The sequence below is a fragment of the Panthera uncia genome (genome assembly GCF_023721935.1).
Source record: "Panthera uncia isolate 11264 chromosome B2 unlocalized genomic scaffold, Puncia_PCG_1.0 HiC_scaffold_24, whole genome shotgun sequence".
Classification (NCBI taxonomy): Eukaryota; Metazoa; Chordata; class Mammalia; order Carnivora; family Felidae; genus Panthera; species Panthera uncia.
The window spans coordinates 10,644,660-10,663,574 of record NW_026057580.1 but is presented as its reverse complement, the minus strand read 5'-3'; the positions used below and the strand labels follow the sequence as shown (position 1 = coordinate 10,663,574).

General features: G+C 45.7%; 2 protein-coding genes and 2 non-coding genes across 8 annotated transcripts; 1 reads left to right on the top strand and 3 right to left on the bottom strand.

The window, feature by feature from the left end:
• Positions 1–4,907: 4,907 nt before the first annotated feature.
• Positions 4,908–6,140, top strand: MCCD1 (mitochondrial coiled-coil domain 1). The gene is made up of 2 exons (XM_049653657.1): positions 4,908–5,149; positions 5,680–6,140. Exons 1-2 carry the CDS (start codon positions 4,982–4,984, stop codon positions 5,863–5,865), a joined length of 354 nt encoding a protein of 117 aa, XP_049509614.1. The 5' UTR covers positions 4,908–4,981; the 3' UTR covers positions 5,866–6,140.
• A 54-nt stretch (positions 6,141–6,194) lies between these two features.
• On the bottom strand, positions 6,195–17,673 carry DDX39B (DExD-box helicase 39B). 5 transcript variants are annotated; one of them, XM_049653616.1, is made up of 11 exons: positions 17,479–17,642; positions 15,870–16,082; positions 14,764–14,891; positions 14,377–14,469; positions 11,768–11,951; positions 10,355–10,473; positions 8,143–8,274; positions 7,273–7,382; positions 7,030–7,174; positions 6,738–6,885; positions 6,195–6,416 (listed from the first exon to the last, which is right to left on the bottom strand). In XM_049653616.1, the coding sequence occupies exons 1-11, from the start codon at positions 17,495–17,497 to the stop codon at positions 6,400–6,402; spliced, it is 1,308 nt and encodes a 435-aa protein (XP_049509573.1). In that variant the 5' UTR covers positions 17,498–17,642; the 3' UTR covers positions 6,195–6,399. The 5 variants fall into 5 exon arrangements, 4 of the variants coding, with proteins under 4 accessions (XP_049509573.1, XP_049509575.1, XP_049509576.1 ...); XM_049653618.1 differs by having other exon boundaries at positions 15,870–16,220; positions 17,479–17,573; XM_049653619.1 differs by lacking the exon at positions 17,479–17,642 and adding an exon at positions 17,181–17,312 and having other exon boundaries at positions 15,870–16,220.
• On the bottom strand, positions 11,639–11,715 carry LOC125939213 (small nucleolar RNA SNORD83). Its single transcript, XR_007462966.1, has one exon. It is a non-coding gene; the product is annotated as a small nucleolar RNA SNORD83 (small nucleolar RNA).
• Positions 16,648–16,725, bottom strand: LOC125939212 (small nucleolar RNA SNORD83). Its single transcript, XR_007462965.1, has one exon. It is a non-coding gene; the product is annotated as a small nucleolar RNA SNORD83 (small nucleolar RNA).
• Positions 17,674–18,915: the final 1,242 nt, after the last annotated feature.

Below are 18,915 nucleotides of genomic sequence, written 5' to 3'. Positions count from 1 at the left end.
TCTTATGAGGCTGCAGGCAGTACTGTCATCAGCTGGCAGCTTTCTGGGGCTACTGGCAGGGTGATCTAGGCTCTCCTCCACCTGCTTCTCCACATGGCTTGGCTGCTCCCAGCTCAGCACCTGGGTTCCAGGAGGGAGTGTTTCAAGCAGCCACGTCAGAAATCACAAGCCATTTTATGTCAGAAACTCAGAAGTCAAGCCATATTACCGTCTCATGTTCTAGTCATCAAAACCAGTCATTGGGGCGCCTGGGTGGCTCCGTCAGTTAAGCAGCCGACTTCGGCTCAGGTCATGATCTTATGGTCCGTGAGTTCGAGCCCCGCGTCGGGCTCTGTGCTGACAGCTCAGAGCCTGGAGCCTGTTTCAGATTCTGTGTCTCCCTCTCTCTGACCCTCCCCCATTCATGCTCTGTCTCCCTCTGTCTCAAAAATAAGTAAACGTTAAAAAAATAAAAATAATTAAAAAAAGTCATTGATGGGGCACCTGGGTGGTTCAGTCAGTTAAGCAGCCAACTCTTTTTTATTTTTTTCAATATATAAAATTTGTTGTCAAATTGGTTTCCATACAACACCCAGTGCTCATCCCAAAAGGTGCCCTCCTCAATACCCATCAACCCTCAGTTTGTTCTCAGTTTTTAAGAGTCTCTTATGCTTTGGCTCTCTCCCACTCTAACCTCTTTTTTTTTTTTTTCTCCCCCTCCCCCATGGGTTTCTGTTAAGTTTCTCAGGATCCACATACGAGTGAAAACATATGGTATCTCTCTTTCTCTGTATGGCTTATTTCACTTAGCATCACACTCTCCAGTTCCATCCACGTTGCTACAAAGGGCCATATTTCGTTCTTTCTCATTGCCATGTAGTACTCCATTGTGTATATAAACCACAATTTCTTTATCCATTCATCAGTTGATGGACATTTAGGCTCTTTCCATAATTTGGCTATTGTTGAGAGTGCAAGCAGCCGACTCTTAATTTCGGCTCAGGTCATGATCCCAGGGTCACAAGATTGAGCCCTGCATTGGGCTCTGCGCTAAGCATGGACCCTGCTTAAGAATCTCTCTCCCTGTCTCCCTGCCCCTTCCCTGCTCATGTTCTCTCTCTCTCTCTCTCTCTCTCTCTCTCTCTCTCTCTCAGAAACAAAAGTCATTGATTCAAGAAGAGGGAAATCAGGCCCCACTTCTAGACAGATGGTAAAATATTATAGATGGCCATCTTTGAAAAAGAAACCTTCAAAGTATGTTAGTGATTAGAGACTTAGAGGAAAAAATAACACAAAGTTGGCAATCAATACAAGGTGATGGGCGCCTGGGTGGCTCGGTCAGTTAGGCGTCTGACTTCAGCTCAGGTCATGATCTTGTGGTTCGTGAGTTCAAGCCCCACATCGGGCTCGGTGCTGACAGTTCAGAGCCTGGAGCCTGCTTCAGATTTTGTGTCTCCCTCACCCTCTGCCCTTCCTCTGCTCTCTCTCTCTCTCTCTCTCTCAAAAATAAATAAACATGAAAAAAAAATTTTTAATTTATTAAAAAAAAAAAAAAGACATGTATGGAGAACTGGCCATCATACACTAGGGACTACAGGCTGCACTGAACAAACTCCAATGTGGTACTGAAATGGGAGCTACTTCCTTGCTTGTGTGAGCTTCAGGAGTTCTTGGAACTTCTTTGTCCTCTTGAGAAAACTGACATGAGCACCCAGTACCCAGATCTTGGTCTCTAAATATCATTCTCCAATAAAAGGAACCAGGGTTCCCGAGAAAAAAAAAAAAGCTGACTCTATGGCCAAGACAGAAACACTACAGGATGAGCCTAGGATGTCTTGTGATGCCAGGGAGGAAGTGCACCTCCCCCAAAAAAGGACATGTCAAAGGGACACAGGGGCCAACGTGAAAGAACTCCCTGTGAACAGGGCTGGAACAATAGGAGCAGCAAAATAGCCATAGTATTGGATTGGAACCCAAAATATTTTTTAAAATATTGAGCCCATAGAGATATATATAAATGATTGATACATTTAAATACAGGGAGAAAGTGGTGCCTGGGTGTTTCAGTCAGTTAAGCATCCGACTTCGGCTCAGGTCATGATCTCACCACTCGTGAGGTCGAGCCCCATGTCAGGCTCTGTGCTGACAGCTTGGAGCCTGGAGCCTGCTTCGGATTCTGTGTCTTCCTCTCTCTCTGTCCCTCCCCCACTCATGCTCTCTCACTCTCAAAAATAAACACTAAAAAAATTTTTTTAATTAAAAAAAAATAAAAATGGGGAGAGAAAAGACAAATCTTCCTTACAGAATAATTCCAAGTAACATGAGAATTCCCTTCCCAGGAGGTGGAGCTTGATTGCCCTCCCCTTGAATGTGGGCTGGACTTCGTGACTCACTTCCAAAGAATAGAATATGGAAAGAAAAAAAAATTACTACTAAATGCAAAGTTACTACTTTATAGTAGAGAAGTGTGGCAAAAATAACTTTAACCAAGTGTTTCTAATAACCTTGAAGATCACCTATGACAGGAACAAAATTGCCGAGCACGTTCAGTGGACTTCAATATTTCTAAGTACCCACCTCCACAAGAGTTTCATCAGAAGGACACAGTAATTCATGTCAGTCACCTCAGTCCTGCCAATCCGCTGGGTAAGCATGCAATATCAGCACACTGGCCTCCGGGAGCTCTGCAGCCCTTTGACCTTGTGGATGATGCTTCCCATAATCCTCTGCTTGTGCCTGGCTGAAGACAGGCTCCTCCTACAAAAGCCAGGCCCAACTCTCATTTGATTAAGTGTCTATTAGCCATAAAGCCTTTTCCCATAAAGGGGTGGGGGGGGGGGGGGGGGGGGGGGAAGACTCTATTAAGACACTATGAGACACCCAAGAATAACAAAAATAAATCTACACCGTAACATAAATTTAGGTAATCTAGCTTACATATATTTCTCTTCATTCCTTTATTTCCATGATTATGAGATCCAAAACTCATTCAATAGATTTGAGCTGACTCAAGTAGCAGACTTTCTTTTATACCAATTCTCACCGATGAACAAAACCCAAATCCATAGACTCTATTTTTTTTTTAATTTTTTTTTAACGTTTATTTTTAGACAGAGAGAGACAGAGCATGAACGAGGGAGGGTCAGAAAGAGGGAGACACAGAATCTGAAACAGGCTCCAGGCTCTGAGCTGTCAGCAGAGAGCCCGACGCGGGGCTCGAACGCACAATCTGCAAGATCATGACCTGAGCCGAAGCTGGTCACCCAACCGACTGAGCCACCCAGGCGCCCTGCATAGACTCTATTTTAACTCAGGGTTTAGGACCACCCACTGCAAAGTATTGGAGGTTAGTCCATTTTAGAGTTCATAACCTAAAATAGAATCTCAGATGCCTAGTTTTCAGAAAGGATATTTTGCTATTAGTGCATCATTTAGATTGTCTTACAGAATTTATTTGTTGTATTTTCTTAATGGCTACTAATCTTGCTTTTAATTTATAAATGTGGTTAGTTTAGCTTCAATGTTATTTGCTTATAGTTTGTTTAACCTTATACTGGATAGTTTCCCACAACCATAACAGTAGTTAGGGCCTCTTGTGTTCTAATAATTAAGACTTTAAGGGGCTCCTGGGTGGCCCAGTTGGTTAAGTGTCCGACTTCGGCTCCAGTCACGATCACATGGTTTGTGAGTTTGAGCCCCACATCAGGCTCTGTGCTGACAGCTCAGAGCCTGGAGCCTGATTCACATTCTGTCTTGGTCTCCCTTGCCCCTGTCTCTCTCTCTCACAAAAATAAACATTAAAAAAATAAGATTTTAAACCACGCATACACTGCAAGTCAAATATGAATCATGCATAACCTTATCACTAAGAAATATGAGGAAGCTTCTTTCCCCCCTCAAATCCTACCAAAGTTCTTGGTTCTTCCACTTAAAAGTGGGAACATGTCAGCTAATGGGGAATGTGGGGTCTTTGGCCTCATCTAAAGTTGCTTCAGCCACCCACCCCCCCCCAAGTTTGAGAGCCACTGACCTCCAGGAAAGTCAACCTCCCTGTTCCTGGATCCCCATGCTATGGCAAAGGCCATCTTCCCTCCAAATTCAGCATGATGTCACAAAGATAGTGAGCTGGTTAGCAGCTGTCCATCCTCCAGCCATCTTGTCTTCTGAGATATTTTTTTCTGCCTGAGAGTCTACCTTTTTCCCAGATGATCAAAATTGGGACCATCCACTCCCTTATGAGGTATCCAGCCACAAAACATTTCAGAACATACTGCAAGAAAGTCAACATGTATAAATGCTCACATCACACGTGGTGTGTGAACAGAGCTTTTGTTCTCATGCAGATTTGAAGGAAGGGTTCACGAGTTCAACAAAGCTTGAGACCCACTACCAGTGTCAGGCTCTTGTCAGGAGCCGAGGTTACAGTGACACAACAGTGCCCAGAACTACCAGAGAATGCAAACCCCTACAACATGTAGTGCACAACAGACAAGAAAAAATGCCATTCTGGGCAGCAAGAAGAGAAAAAGACCTTAGTAACCAATCCTTAAGCCAGGCTATAACCTTTCAAGTCAGAGAGAACTGGGCATGAATTCTCCAGGTTTCTCTACCAACCAGCTGTGGACCTTGAGCACATGTGGCAGAGACGGCCCCAGTAGGTACTCACTGAATGAATCCTGAAGGGAACCCTCTGAGCCAGTTTCCTGACACTAGCAATGTACCTTGCACCTTGCAGAATTGAAATGAGAAAAGATATAGTGCTAGGAAAAACAGACTTAAGTCCTAGTAGGCTGGGCACCGGTGTTCTAAAGCAAGTTCTGCCTAAACTAGCAGGAATGTTTTCACCTCAGGAAGACTGTCTAGGGCCAGATTGGGAGGGAGGTGAAGATAGGGGCAGGGCCCTGGGCAGGGCCAGTCACTGAAGCGAGGCCAAGGCCTGGAGGGAAAGAGCCAGTTCCTGGTGGCTGTTGGGCGGCTCACACAGCTCCCTGCTACATCAGCTATGGTCCTCCCTCTGCCCTGGCTCTCATGTTGCTGCCGTCGCCTCCTCCTGCCTTCCTGGCCCCTGGGGCCCCAGGGTTCCTGGAGGTGCTGCTCCCAGAGCCCTAAGGCAAGCACAAAAGAGCAGACCAGCTCCACATGCAGTGAGAAGATGAGGTCACCGTCAAGGGTAAGTAGCACCAAGAGTGGGGAGACCAGGGGGGAGGCTGGCATGAAGGAATCCTTTTGTCACAGTCCTGCAAGTAGATGCCACCCCCCCCCCCAAGTTTGTGTCCTACTTCCCATCCCCAGATCCCCAGCACCTTCCCCACCCCCACCCCACTCTAGACCTCAGGGCTCCCTCTCCCCATAGAGCTCTCTCCTTGCAGAGTCCATGAAGTCCTTGAACAGGAATTTCCCCTCACCTAACAGTTAATCATTTCTTAGTTGGGGGTAGGAGGGGAGGAGGTGGAGAAGGGACTGCCAGTCCTCACCTCTCATGACCCGGTATGCTTCCTTACACAAGTTCAGTTATCGCCCCTGAGCAAACTGCCCCCCAGAGGCTTATCCCCAAGACCAAAATCTACCCTGGCTTCACAGTACAGATCACCTTAATATAATGGGATCGAAAGTAACGTTAGAGGCAGAAGGCCTGACTTCCAGCAAGCCTCAGCCCCCTACCCTGGCTGATGCTCCCTACCCTCTGCCCCCCTCACTCAGGGTCCCCGGCCCAGCCCCACAGCTGAGCTGGCCCAAGCTGAAGAGTTGCTGGAGCAGCAGCTGGAGCTGTACCAGGCCCTTCTGGAAGGGCAAGAAGGGGCTTGGGAAGCACAGGCCCTGGTGCTCAAGATCCAGAAGCTGAAGGAACAGATGAGGAGACATCGAGAGAGCCTAGGAGACGCCTAAGCTTTCCACCAGTTCCCACTTTACCTTCCAACACTGGAAACACTACATACCACCCACACTGGGCCTTCGGGTCAGAAACATCCCAGCCCCTCCCAGGCCACTAAGAAAAATGGAAAACACCTCCAAAAAGGGCAGAAGTTGGAAAGCAGCAGGGAGCCATGGCCTCTGCAGTCTTCTTAGTCACATCCCCCTACCTTTGATCCCTCCCCACTGACCTGGGCCCCACAGTAGGGCACCCAGTCCTTATAGGAATATACACTGAATCATGGCCTCACTTCACCCTAAATCCAATAAAGGGATGGAGCATTTATAGACACCACAGACACATGTGTTTTTTAGTTTTGTTAAAAAAAATTCAGACAATTCAGGAAATAGGAGTTTAGGAGTGGTGGTGATGCAAAAGGGGGAAGTCATGGGGTGGGGGGTGGGGGTTGCCAGGGCAGGTGGCAGTAGTGTCTCCTTCACCCCCATATGCCTGCTGTCATCTCCTGAAGAGGGACAGACGGTCACATTCCAAAACTATGGGTGAGTCCTCTACCGCGTCTGTTCAACTGAAGAGAAAACATGGCACAATTAGAATAAGGCATGGAAATGGCGAGGCTGGCAGAAACACCCCCCATTACATGCAGATGCCTGTGTAGTTTGTGGGTACAGAGGACACACTGGGAGTGGGGACAGAAATAATCTGTCATGAGAAAAAGACCCCACACAGAGGACAACTACACATCCCAACAAGGGCATCAAGATCAGGGGACATGAACTTGTCGAGTGCCTGTTATGCACCAGAGACCTTATGTGCGTACATGGGATTTAAGACAAACACACTAAGAACAAGGAGACTGAAGAGCCAGTCTCATGAGATCAATACTCACTGTAGGAGGAAATGTCTATCTCATCAGGCAGCTCACTAATATTGACTTCAAAGCGATCCTGCACGTCATTGAGGATCTTGGCATCGTTTTCATCTGACACAAACGTGATGGCCAAGCCCTTGGTGCCAAACCGGCCTGCTCGGGCCACCTGGAAGGAGACAGAGGGTGGCACTGGGAAGACCCAAAAGTAGGAAGACACCCAAAAGGAGGGATGAGGACATATGGTATAAAGACATAGGAAATCGGGAGGTGGGAGGGGACACTGGGATGTCCGTGTGGGCGTGCAGCTTACCCGATGCAGGTAGGTGTCAGAATCCTCAGGCATGTCATAGTTGAAGGCAATGTTCACCCGTTCAATGTCCATGCCTCGGCCAAATAGGTTGGTGGCCACAAGAATTCGTCGTTGAAAATCTTTAAACTGCTGATACCGAGAAAGCCTTTGTGAGAAAGGAAATTAGAAAAATGTTGAGTCCTTTCTCTCAATGGTCTCTTTTCCTTCCCAAGGACACAAATCATCTTTCCATCTCTGACTCACCTCTCCTCCTGGGGCATCCCTCGGTGGATGGCAATGGCTGGGAAGTTCTGCTCCACTAGAAGCTGGGCCAGGGCAATGCAACGCTGCACAGACTTCACAAAGATCACCACCTATGTGTGGAGAGTAGGGGGATGTGGGCCCATGTGGAATGTTAGAGAGATTACGTACGTGCAAGGAATGTTTTCAGTAACTATGCTTTTCTAAAGGAATTCCTCCTAGTCCCTCCCATATATTCCTCTTCTGATCTAAATACAACTTAGCCTTTCTCACTCAGCTCTTGACTTCTCCTAAGCAGACATGCTGCAGAGAAGGTACAGAAAATAACCAAAACTACCAGGTGTGTTGAGAGACAAGAATGAGGCAACCTCATGAGAAAGTGGTAAAAATTAAAACTAAAGTCTGGAAAGACCAGGACCAATATTTCCTGCTCATCAAGAACATCCAACATAAGAATTCTACCTTAATTTTAGAAAGTTTTTGGTGCAGATAAACTACACAACAGGTAAAGTGATGAAACGCTTCTTCTCGGTAAATAACACAAGAAACAAATTTAAGAACCCAACAAACCTAAGATATTTTGGAACTTTTACAAGATTAAATCCCCTCAAGGATTTTCTTCATTGAGATTTTTATTTACTGAATACCCGGCTGTGACAGCCATGGAACAGGAAAGCAGCTGCTCACACCTTGTTCATGCTCAGCCCCAAAAGACATCTGAATTCTCACTTAAGAGAATTTCATTTAAAGACAATTTCTCCACCATTCTCTCTCACATCGCATGGATCATATCCTCAATTAAAGGGTACTTAACCAGGTTTCTGCTACAGTTGGAGACGTGCTCATCCCTCTACTGGACCTTAAACAACTGACCTGATTGAACTCAAGGACATCGAGAAGGTCAAAGAGCTTCCGGTTCTTCTCGTTGTCCTTCAGTTTCACGTAGTACTGCTGCAACCCATGCAGCGTCAGCTTCGTCTCATCATCCACGAAGATCTCCATTGGCTGGGGGGGAGGGGGGAGGAAGGGGTGGGGAACGGGAGGAGGGCAGGGGGGGGGGGGTTAAACCGGGGGGGGGGGAGGAACTTGATCTCCAATACACCCCATGGGGGGGATGGGGAGAAGAGAGAAGATTGAAAACCCCACCACATCCCCAAAAATACCCCCATTTTAATGTGGTCTCTTCCACATTAGATCTAATTTCCTTCCTATCAAGTCTTAAGACTGCCCAGCTACAAACTGTCATGGGAAGGGAAATTTGCAGGGAGGTAAAGGAGCAGTGAGACCACCCAATGGCAAGATGCCATTACCTCAAAGGCAGGTGGTACAGGAAAGAAAACAATAGATGATCCCCCAAGGGCCAATATGATCCAAACACCCGGGAATTGGTGGGACACAGTGACTCAAGGTCAGAATAACTCCACCAAAGCTGGTTATAATACAAGGGAGAGGACAGAAATTGCTCCGAGTATCCTCCCAACTAAGAGAATCATATCCACATTAGGAGGGTGGATATCTGTTAAGATCAGAATACTACAATGGACACAGTCAAAATGCCATAAAAAGAGAAGCAAAAGTTACTCAAGGCGAGTAACAACTTGCCCTCAGACCACAAGGGAACAAAGGGAACAGAACATTGGTCTCTGAACTAAGAGCCAAACCAACTATAGTGTTACATGGAAGGTACCAACAGATGGTGCTAAGAAACAAATTCAGAGCAGTAGATACACACTCATCTTAAAAAAAAATACACACACACACACACACACACACGCACGCACAAAACCCTTGAAGGGGAGGAAGGTAGCATAAAAAAATAAAAACACAAATTGACACAAGACTCCACTCTAGAGCCCAACTTTCCTAGCACTCTTCACTAACCTGGGGACATAATTAACATGAACACCCAGGGTCCAAGATTTTAGGAAAGGATGTGTGCCATGGGACAAAACCAAAAGCCCAATCCCAGAAAGCTAGCAGGATAGCAAAGGCAGGCTTTCCAAAAAGAAGTTCCATGACCTCCTTCAAATCTAATTCTAGCCCCACGTATAGCTAAAAATAGCAAACATCCCATGGGGCGGAGCAGTACAGGATGGGAAAAGAACACACTGCACTACTTATACGACAGGCCCCGTCTAGCCCCAAACCCTAACACCCACCTGGTTACTTCCAAGTGGAGCTCCTCACTTTACCTTTCCCACATCCCTCTCCTTTGCCTTTGAGTATTAAAAAAAAAAAAGTCTTAAAAAAGAAAAAAAAAATCTACCCCCCCTTTCAGGACACCCCTCCCCCCAACACATATGGGGGGAAACGGGGAGCACGGCACGCCTTGGATTCAGGAAAAAAACCGGGAACGGAAAAAGAGGCTGGTTTGGTCCTCGGCTTCCTGGTCAGGTTTCCCCGCGGCCTCCGCTGCCGCCATCCACCGCTGGTGCCGTCTGCATTTCCCCCGCCGCTCCACGGTGCTTCTCCGCTGCCGGCTCACATCAACCGAGCTTCCGGATGGGTGCGAGGAGGTATGGATGGTAAGGAGTAAGGGATCGGGGACTGAGGTGCCAGAGGCCCCCACCCCTGGAGGCGGGGAGGGAGCGGATTCATTTGTGCTGTTTGCTCTTCTTTTGGACATGCCCTGCCATCTGTCTGTCCCTCTCTTGCTCTCCTGCCACCGGGAGGTTGTGAGTTTTGAGGAGCAGAAGGCTCCAACTGTGTGCTCGATGCCACCTTGAGGGTGCGTGGCTGTAAAGGGGTGTATAGGAGACGATGGGTGGGTGGTAGGGCAGAAAATCCTGCCCTCCCCCAAAAAGGAAGAAGAGGTTCAAAAATGCTGTGATGAAAAAAAAAGGTCGAACACTACCCGCTCTCAAGTTAACCCGACCAAGTCTTCCGGAGTTTCCCTGGCGCCCGCGCAGACCCTAACACTAGCTGTCTCTGCCTCTATGTGTCTCTTCAAGGAGTCATCACTCCCAGATGGGCACGTGCCCCCTTCTTGGCACTTGAAGGACAAGGGAGTCTGGAGGAAGAGGGCGCGGAAGGGGAGGAGGCAGTGGGCGGGGAGTGGAGGGAGAGAAGGTAGAAGGGTATTTACGTCTTGCATGAACTTGCGGCAGACTGGACGGATCTCTTTGCTCAAGGTAGCACTGAACATCATGACCTGCTTCTCATGGGGGGTCATGCGAAAAATTTCCTGGACATCCCGACGCATGTCTACAAGAAAAAGGAAGAAGACTGTAAGACAAGAAGCATACATCATAGACAAAGACCAGAGACAGCCCAATGAAGTGATGGCTGCTGGAAATGGGTAAGGAACAGTCATTTCACAGTAAGATTTGTCTCAGGTCTTCATTTATTCCGACCACCGTAAAATCACACCCACTGTAATAACACAATAGAAACAGCACACAGTGGAATCTGAAATAAAGACTTGGGATCGGATTCCAGCTGTTTTAACCAGACAAGAAATGAGACGAAAAAACCCCAAAGCTCACAATTATGATATAGAGATAAGGCCCACTGCAGAGGCTCTCGAGTATAAGCATAAGCATAAACTTACAAGCATAAGACCCTTGAGAAATTCTTTACAAGGCTCTTGTCCATACTTTCTCCCCACACCCCTGCTGTCTACAAATATTGTGCACCAAATTACATTCCAGTTGTCAGAGTCCATTTTGTGGCTCCTCTGGATCACGCTTTCCTATCCAGCCAGGCAAACAAGACATCTCTACCTGGAGCCCATCTTAGACCTCACGTTAAAATAGTCAAAGATCAGGGGCACCTGGGTGGCTCAGGTCATGATCTCAGTTTGCGGGTTCGAGCCCCACATCGGGCTCTGTGCTGACAGCTCAGAGCCTAGAGCCTGCTTCAGCTACTGTCTCTCTCTCTTTGCCCCTCCACAACTCCTGTTCTGTTTCTCTCTCAAAATTAAACATTAAAAAAAAATTTTTTTAGGAGTCAATCATTTGGAATGACTTGTCCCTGGGGCCACGTCCATCCCAACGCTCTCATTTATTAAATGTGAGTTCTCACAATTTTCCTTTCTTAACCGCACGTGACACACTGAAATACAGAAAAACCCCATAAACTCTCCACATTAATCCTAGAACTTAGGTCTAAAGATTTACTCAGCTATAAACTGACAGATGCTGTGCAGAGGATGCCAGAGAGTAAATGGCTTTCCTCCTTCAGTTTATTACCAACCCCTGACACCCAGTATAAGAATCTGTAAAGGAGAGAATAGTGGTGTGAGCAATGTCTAAGATCAGCAAAGTCACTCCTCTCAAAGAAACAAAACCTCTATCACAGGACAAAATACACTTCTCCTTGCTCACCCAAGTTCCTTAAAAGGCCTCACAAAAATCGACAGGGGAGCCAGAGCCATCAGTCATGGGTGATAGATGAAGAGTCATCCCAGCACTAAAGTGCTCCTGAATCAAAAAAACATCATTTGGCTCTAAAGGGCAACTCCCTGATCACCAGCCCCCTTGCCAGCACTGCCACTCACCGAGCTGTTCAAGCATCTTATCACATTCATCCAAGATAAAGTGTTTAATGTGTTTGAGATTGAGGCTCTTATTTCGAGCCAGGGCTAGGATGCGGCCAGGGGTCCCCACGACGATATGCGGGCAGTTCTTCTTCAGCACCTCTTCATCCTTCTTGATAGACAGACCACCAAAAAACACCGCGACCTGTATTAACCCAGAAAAAAACAGTGTCTCACAAGGAAGGAAACAGTCCAATCTCCCCGCACTTCCCATCCTTTCAGTTTAATCTAAGTGAACTTTGAGTATTTCAAAGGTAAAACGAACATCAAAGACCACCTGACCTAAAATTCTTATTACATTCCCCAAACGCTGAAGCTAAGAAACATAAGTAACTTGCCCAGAGTTATGTGGCTAATCAAGGAAGTCAGGACTAACACTTTCTTCTGACTTAATCTAATAATCTTCCTTCCCATGATGCTATGGCCACACTTCATTTTAAGAAAGGACAGCAAGAAATCACCAGAGTGCAAAGCACCACAAAAAGCTCATGAACATCAAGTTTTCCTAACCGAACTCAGATTTTTAAATGCCCCTGCACAAACCCTATGAAATTACGGTTTCAAGCTGACCACATTACTCCATGTTATAAACATTAAGAAAAGATCTGCTGAGGATCTAGTCTTTACTATAGGATCACATGACACCAGAAACTGCTTTCTAGTTTCAAGGAGAGAAGATCAAGTACAGGATCAGACTGTCACAATGAAACTAAAATCACTCATTACGGAACAACCAAGTTTGCAACAAAACAGGAGGTACACAAAATATCAGCTATGAAGAATTCTTGCCAAAAATGTTTAACTTCAGTCAGTTGAGCTTTCAAATTCGTATTTCAGTTAAAGGAAATACTAAGGGGAAAAAACAAGTTAAAGAACCACGTAAGGGAGTAACCAGACAAATCCAGAGACAGGATATTCTATAGAACTAACCCAACCTTTTGAACGAATCACTTTAGCACAATTTTAAACAAAAGTAAGAATTACGTCATGCCAATTTGCAGTTGATCTTAACACCAAGAATATTCTCTTTTGGGGCGCCTGGTTGGCTGAGTCAGAAGAACACGTAACTCAATTTTGGAGTCATGAGTTTCGGCCCCACGTTGGGTTAGAGATTACTGAAATAAACTTTAAAAAAAAAAAAAAAAGGTTCTCTTTTGAGCCACATGAGCTGATGAGCTGGACCTATAGAGGAGGAAGTACAATTCTAGCTCACTAATAAGCCCAACAATGAATGTTTCCAGTCATAACAATGGAAACCGTTTTCTGGTTTTCAACTTTTTAGAATCAACCAGCAGCAAGACCACTCCAGTTAAAGGACAGAAAGTGAATGTCAATGACGCTGACAATTTAAGAAGAGAGATATTACTTGACACGCATATATAACATTTAGATTATTTTTAAAGGATTAAAATTTTCAAATAACAAAACAACACGAACAAACATCTCTCATGAAAAGAAATCATAAACACCTGAAGTTTGATAAACTGAGAGAACAGTGCCAATACCTGGTGTCGCAGAACCATTAGAGAAAAAAGCAAAAAAATTAAAAAAAATTAAAAAAAAATAAAGGTAACTAGTGATTACCTTCCGTAAAGTGCAATTAGAGACAGGAGAATACAAATCTTTTTGTTATGAAACCTTTTAGTTTACTCAAAACATGTTACCACGAGATACTGATCATTATTACTTTGGTTTTTAAGAAATTATTTTTAGTTTAGCACTAGGACTCAACATTCCTAGTTACTTTAAAACATAAAATAATGAGTAACAGGAGAAAATCACAACAATCCAAACAGAAGTACTATTCTTTACCACATCCTAGCCAGAGGAGTAGAAAGTTATACACATCAGTGCTTCTCAAACTCCAATTACCTGGAGATCTTATTTGAATACATATTCATACTCAGGAGGCCTGGGGCGGTACCCATATAATCTGCATTTCCATCAAGCTTCCAAATGATGCTGAAACTTTGGGTTTGGAAACCACACTATAAAAACCAAGGTTATATACAGAAAACAACCCAAGCCTACTCTGTTGTGGCCACCAAACATCTTTCAATTTTCTGCCACTTTCAGGAATCCTCAAAATTCACACACCACACTAGAAATATTTTGGAGCTCCCAGCTTCTCTTGCCACACACCCCAAAATTCTCAAACTCAACCAAAGCACAGTGAAATCTTTCAAAGTCAGTGTAAAGAAATAGTAAACAAAAGCGTGGTCTCATGGTGAGCACCCTTCATAGCCTAACCATGCAGTCTCCTGCTGCACAGCTATATTCACACAATCTGTTAAAAACTAAAGCAAACTAAAGATTCTCCAAAATTAGAGTAAAGCAAACATCTCAGAAATTATAATGTGTACTCAAATGAACCGTAAACTGTAAATCCCTTGCATACCAAAGTTTACAGAAACTTACCACCTAGAACGTGCAAATGACATTCATATAAAGATAATTTAACATCTATGGACGTGAAGACGGCTGACCTACAAGTCTTCAATGCCTACAACTCTTCAATGCCTACAACTCCCCACATCCTCATCCTCCCAAGTGTCTTTACCCTGGCTTACCTTGACATTGGGCATGTATTTAGAGAAGCGCTCATACTCCTTGCTGATCTGAAAAGCCAACTCCCGAGTATGACACATCACCAGCACAGACACCTTGGGGTGGGGAGAGCAGACAGAGACAAACAGTATATCCCTTTACTATCTCCTCGGGGCAGTGATGGTCACAAAAATACATCTGACAGATTATAAATGACCTCAATTCTGAGATCTAAGTCATTAACCACATAATTTCTATGCAATATCCCACGTGGCCATCAGAAAAAGGTAACCGAGGTCATCTTTGCAACAAACACCCGTGGCTCTGAATGCAGCTTGTAGCTGAGGCAAAACACCCTTCTCAAAAATTCCTAACCAAAATGTCTTCCACAGCACTTTCCCCAAACGTACCTGACCAGTAACCGGCTCCAGCTGTTGCAGTGTGGCCAGCACAAACACTGCTGTCTTTCCCATGCCTGACTTGGCCTGGCATAGAACATCCATTCCCAAAATGGCCTGAGGGATGCACTCATGCTGGACTAGAAGGAGGGATGGGGGGAGAGATAAATTACACTTCAGTCTTCAGTAACTCCACAACCTTTTTCACCATTCCAAACCCATTTCTCACCACTCAATTCTTAAATGGTTCTCATCAACTTCCAGGCCCTTTCTACCTCTGTTCCCTCCATCAAATTCATCCCAAAAGCAGACATTCCTAGTTCCTCCTGGCTTTGCCCTCCTCCAACTCCAGTGCCTGGCCTCTTCCACCCACCAAGACTTCACCTTTGGTGCTCCTGGCTCTGTCCCTATTTCCTTTAATCTGTAACAATCCATGACATCTGAGTGCCTGCCCCAGGCCGTTTCTCCTACTTAGCTTGCCATCTTTAGGCCATGTAACCCTGGACACAAATGAAGGGTGTGGTAGCTGACCCAAAAGCAACTCATTTTAGATCAGCCACAAAGGTTTCCAGAGACCATAGTTGGCCTGGCCCAATAGAGACTAAAGGTCCAACCAGCTCCTCTCTGGAAATTCAAAATTAGAAGACTAGGTAACAAAATTAAAAACAAATAGACAAACGGACGCCTGTGTGGCTCAGTCGTTAAGCATCTGACTCGGTTTTGGCTCAGGTTGTGATCTCACGGTTCATGGGATCTCATGGGATCAAGCCCCACATTGGGCTCTGCACTGACAACTTGGAGAAATTCTCTCCCCCTCGCTCTTTGTCCCTCCCCCGCTCATTCTCTCTCAAAATAAATAAACTTAAAAGAAAAAAGTAGGCAAAGAGAAAAGCCAGTCACAACAACTAACAGCAGTTGCTTTTAGGTCACTAGCTTTTTCATGTTACCATGAATGAAAAACCGATCTATACAAATCTCTCCCGCTAAAATAGTTCTTGATACTTTATTTCCTGATATACCCTAAATAAATATGTATTATCTGAGGAACTGTTTTACACACCTGTTTCTTGTTCCCTTAAAGAACCTAATGAATACTCTAGGCCCAGTAGAAAATTTACCTTCTGACGGATGCTCAAAGCCACAGTCAACAATGGCCCGGAGCAACTCTGGCTTCAGTAGGAAGTCACGAAAGCCAGAGCTGTGGATGGAGACATAGGAGCCCTTGACATCCTTCTTGGCAGGGGCCTCAGCCCCGTCTCCCCCTGCTGCTGTCTCCACCTCATCTTCTTCATAGTCCAAGAGCTCATTGTCCACATCGTTCTCTGCCATTCCTGGGCCGGCAGGGGGAGAAGGGGAGGAGTCTCCGGAAGGGTTCACGCAGAGTAAGTGAAAACAAGGGAGGAGAGTGGGGGCTTGAGCAACAGTTTAAAAAAACAAACAAACAAAAAACCTAGTTTCTGATAGAAGAGCTAGGAAAAAAACCAACAAGAAAAACAAAAGACTTATTAGTCGTGAGCAGAGCCTTCACCACCTCTTTTCCATCCCCACACTTTTCCCACTTTCCCTGTACTGACACCTTTATCTGGAAAGAAAAATAACAAGAACACAAAACATAAAAGCAAACATAATATAGTGGTCCCAGGTGAGGCGGTTAAGACACAAGTTCCCAAAGAGATTAGGATCAGAGTAGCATAAACCAGAAAGCAGGATGGGGAGAACCAGCATATGAACTCCTGATCTGTTAAGTAACAACAGTGAAGGAAATAGATAATGAAAAGCAAAATGAATCAAGAGAGCGGAGAATGGAGACAACAAGATAAAGACAAGTCCTGAAAAACCATCAAAGGAAGACTTTTTGCTTTCCCTACATCTCAAAGTGTTGACCCCTAACAAGGCAGCCATCAGTTAAGGGTGATAGATTAAGGTCATCATTGCGCAAAGTGCTCACTTCCCAAAATATAAACATCATTTGGCTGCCATCCGCGTCCCACTCCTCAGTAACCTCCTTCTGGTGCTTAAGAAATCCCTGTGTAATTAATGGGGGGGGGGGGGGATAGAAGAGTACAGTAAGAGAAATGACTAGGTCGGAGATGAATACTATCTTCCCTCCGCTACAATTAATAGGAAAAAAGGTACTCGAGATAAACTCTCACTCCAGCTGTACTACAAACTCTAGTAAGGGATCTCATCACCCTTCGTTACTCTTCAGCTGAGACTCCTTTCCTATAAACACACCATGACATCACGCATAAACATTTGGAAAATGTTCCAAGTAAAGGCTGGTAAATCGAGGTAAGAAAAGTCCAACGAGGCCCGTAAGGCGGCTCCTCCTCCTATTCCCACCTTGGGCCATTAAGAGGACCCAGAGATGAGAAGAAGGTGAAAAGAGCCCCACCCTCCGCAAATGCCCAGAAACAAAGAGCACCTACCGCCGCCTCTCACCATCGCTGGGGCATCCGATAAACGAGGAGCCCAACGAAGGAGCAGGGAGCAAAAGGGACACAATGGCGCTAGGGCCACCATCTTGGATTGGGCCCCCTACCTTCCCTGCCCCCCCCCCGGAACTCTTAAGAGCTCTCAAAAGGGATGCAAGCAATGGAAATAACGACCCATCTAGGCCCCAGGGACCAGACCATAGTCTGTGGAAGGGGTATCAGGAGTCCACGAGGCAGAATGGCCACAGAGAAACGCAGATGGAAGCGGATGATAAAGAAGGCCAAAGCTTACCTGACCAAGGCGAGCGCATATGGCGGCGGCAACAGCGACGAAGGAGGGAATCTGCCTTCACTTCCGGTTCTCGGCTTCCCTCTTACCAGGGCCTCCCGCCTTCTCGGCTGCCAGCGCGCAGGCGCAAGGGACCGGAAGACGACCCTTTCACGATCCCATAGTTCTGCGCGCTCCGGGGTTGCCTTTAGGAAATGCCTGTGTGAAAAAAATTTTTAAAGCCACTTCTAACTCCTCCGCTACTGCAAGTAACAAAGGGCATAAAGGAAACTGGCATCCTCTCCTACTGTTATATATTTTCTCGTGCCCTATTCTACTCCATATACTTTACCTCTTCCTTTAGGTTCTTGTCGGGCAGGTCTTCTCTCCGGGCACCCCTCCGTAGGCTCACCGCTCGGTGGAAAAAGGGTGGCGGGGACTGAGAGTTCCCACGGGGTCCTTGGCCTGGTAGTCAAGGTGACCCGGGTGCGTCAGCGTTGGAGCTAGAGAACGTGGGACCTCAGTTGAGGGGAGGAATGAGTCTGAGCCGCGCGTAGGGGTCCTACCCTTTCCCCTTGCCCAAAATGTTGGCCGATGTAGTTGGTGCCCCAAGGGCCCTGAGGCTATGGGACAGGAAATTCGAGTCTGGAAGGTGTTCTAAATCCACTGAGTGGATTCTGCCTCAGGTTTTAAAGAAGTGGTGGGGCTTGAGGGTTACGCAACATTATATAAATATTGTTAATTCGACCAGAATGTCTTTAGCCCCGCCTCCAGCAGCCCCATTGTTGAGCTTGAATTTTTTCCTTAATGAAGCATTTGATAACCCAGTCTTTGATATGCTACCAAAGTCAGATGTGATGTCAACAAAAATGACAGCAAACATTCGGCTCTTTACCTGTTACCAGTTAGCCACTTAACAGTAAGGAATAGGTACCATTACTGCCATTCTACAACAAGCAAAGCAACAGATCGAAAATAAATCTAGCTGTTTAAACATCGTTTAGTCTCTATTGTATCCTGCCTCCCTGCTTGAAGAGTCCGGTTAATAATTACCCTATGGATTACTTCATTGGTTCAAGTCTTTGGTGAAGTAGGCATTGTTCTGCGGCCAAGAGAAGGAACAGTGATCCAAGGATGATGTTTCCGACTTTAAGTATCAATTGATTCAACGGTATTTATCAGCTGCCTACCCTGTGCCAACCGCTAACCTAGGATCCGGGGACTCGGTGAACAGCCCTGTCATCAGAGTTCACATTCCAGGGAAGACAACATATAAACAAATGTCAAGTAGTAATAAGTGCCATGAAGAAAAATAAAGCAAAATAAGGAGCAAAGAGTGCTTGTTAATACACCCCAGCTTTTCTCTATAGTTGCCATTGTAGTTCTTGGGTTCCCAACGAGGAACCACATATGTTCCTCATTTAAGAGAAACAATAACATACTAGTTGCTTTTATTTTTTC

Coding starts and splice junctions, on each gene's coding strand:
- MCCD1 (XM_049653657.1), top strand. CDS start 4,982: ATGGTCCTCCCTCTGCCCTGGCTCTCATGTTGCTGCCGTCGCCTCCTC. Junction 5,150..5,679: donor AGATGAGGTCACCGTCAAGG/GTAAGTAGCACC, acceptor CCCCTCACTCAG/GGTCCCCGGCCCAGCCCCAC.
- DDX39B (XM_049653616.1), bottom strand. Junction 14,892..15,869: donor CTTTGAGCATCCGTCAGAAG/GTAAATTTTCTA, acceptor CCCTCCTTCTAG/TCCAGCATGAGTGCATCCCT. Junction 10,474..11,767: donor TAAGATGCTTGAACAGCTCG/GTGAGTGGCAGT, acceptor TTTTTCTTGTAG/ACATGCGTCGGGATGTCCAG.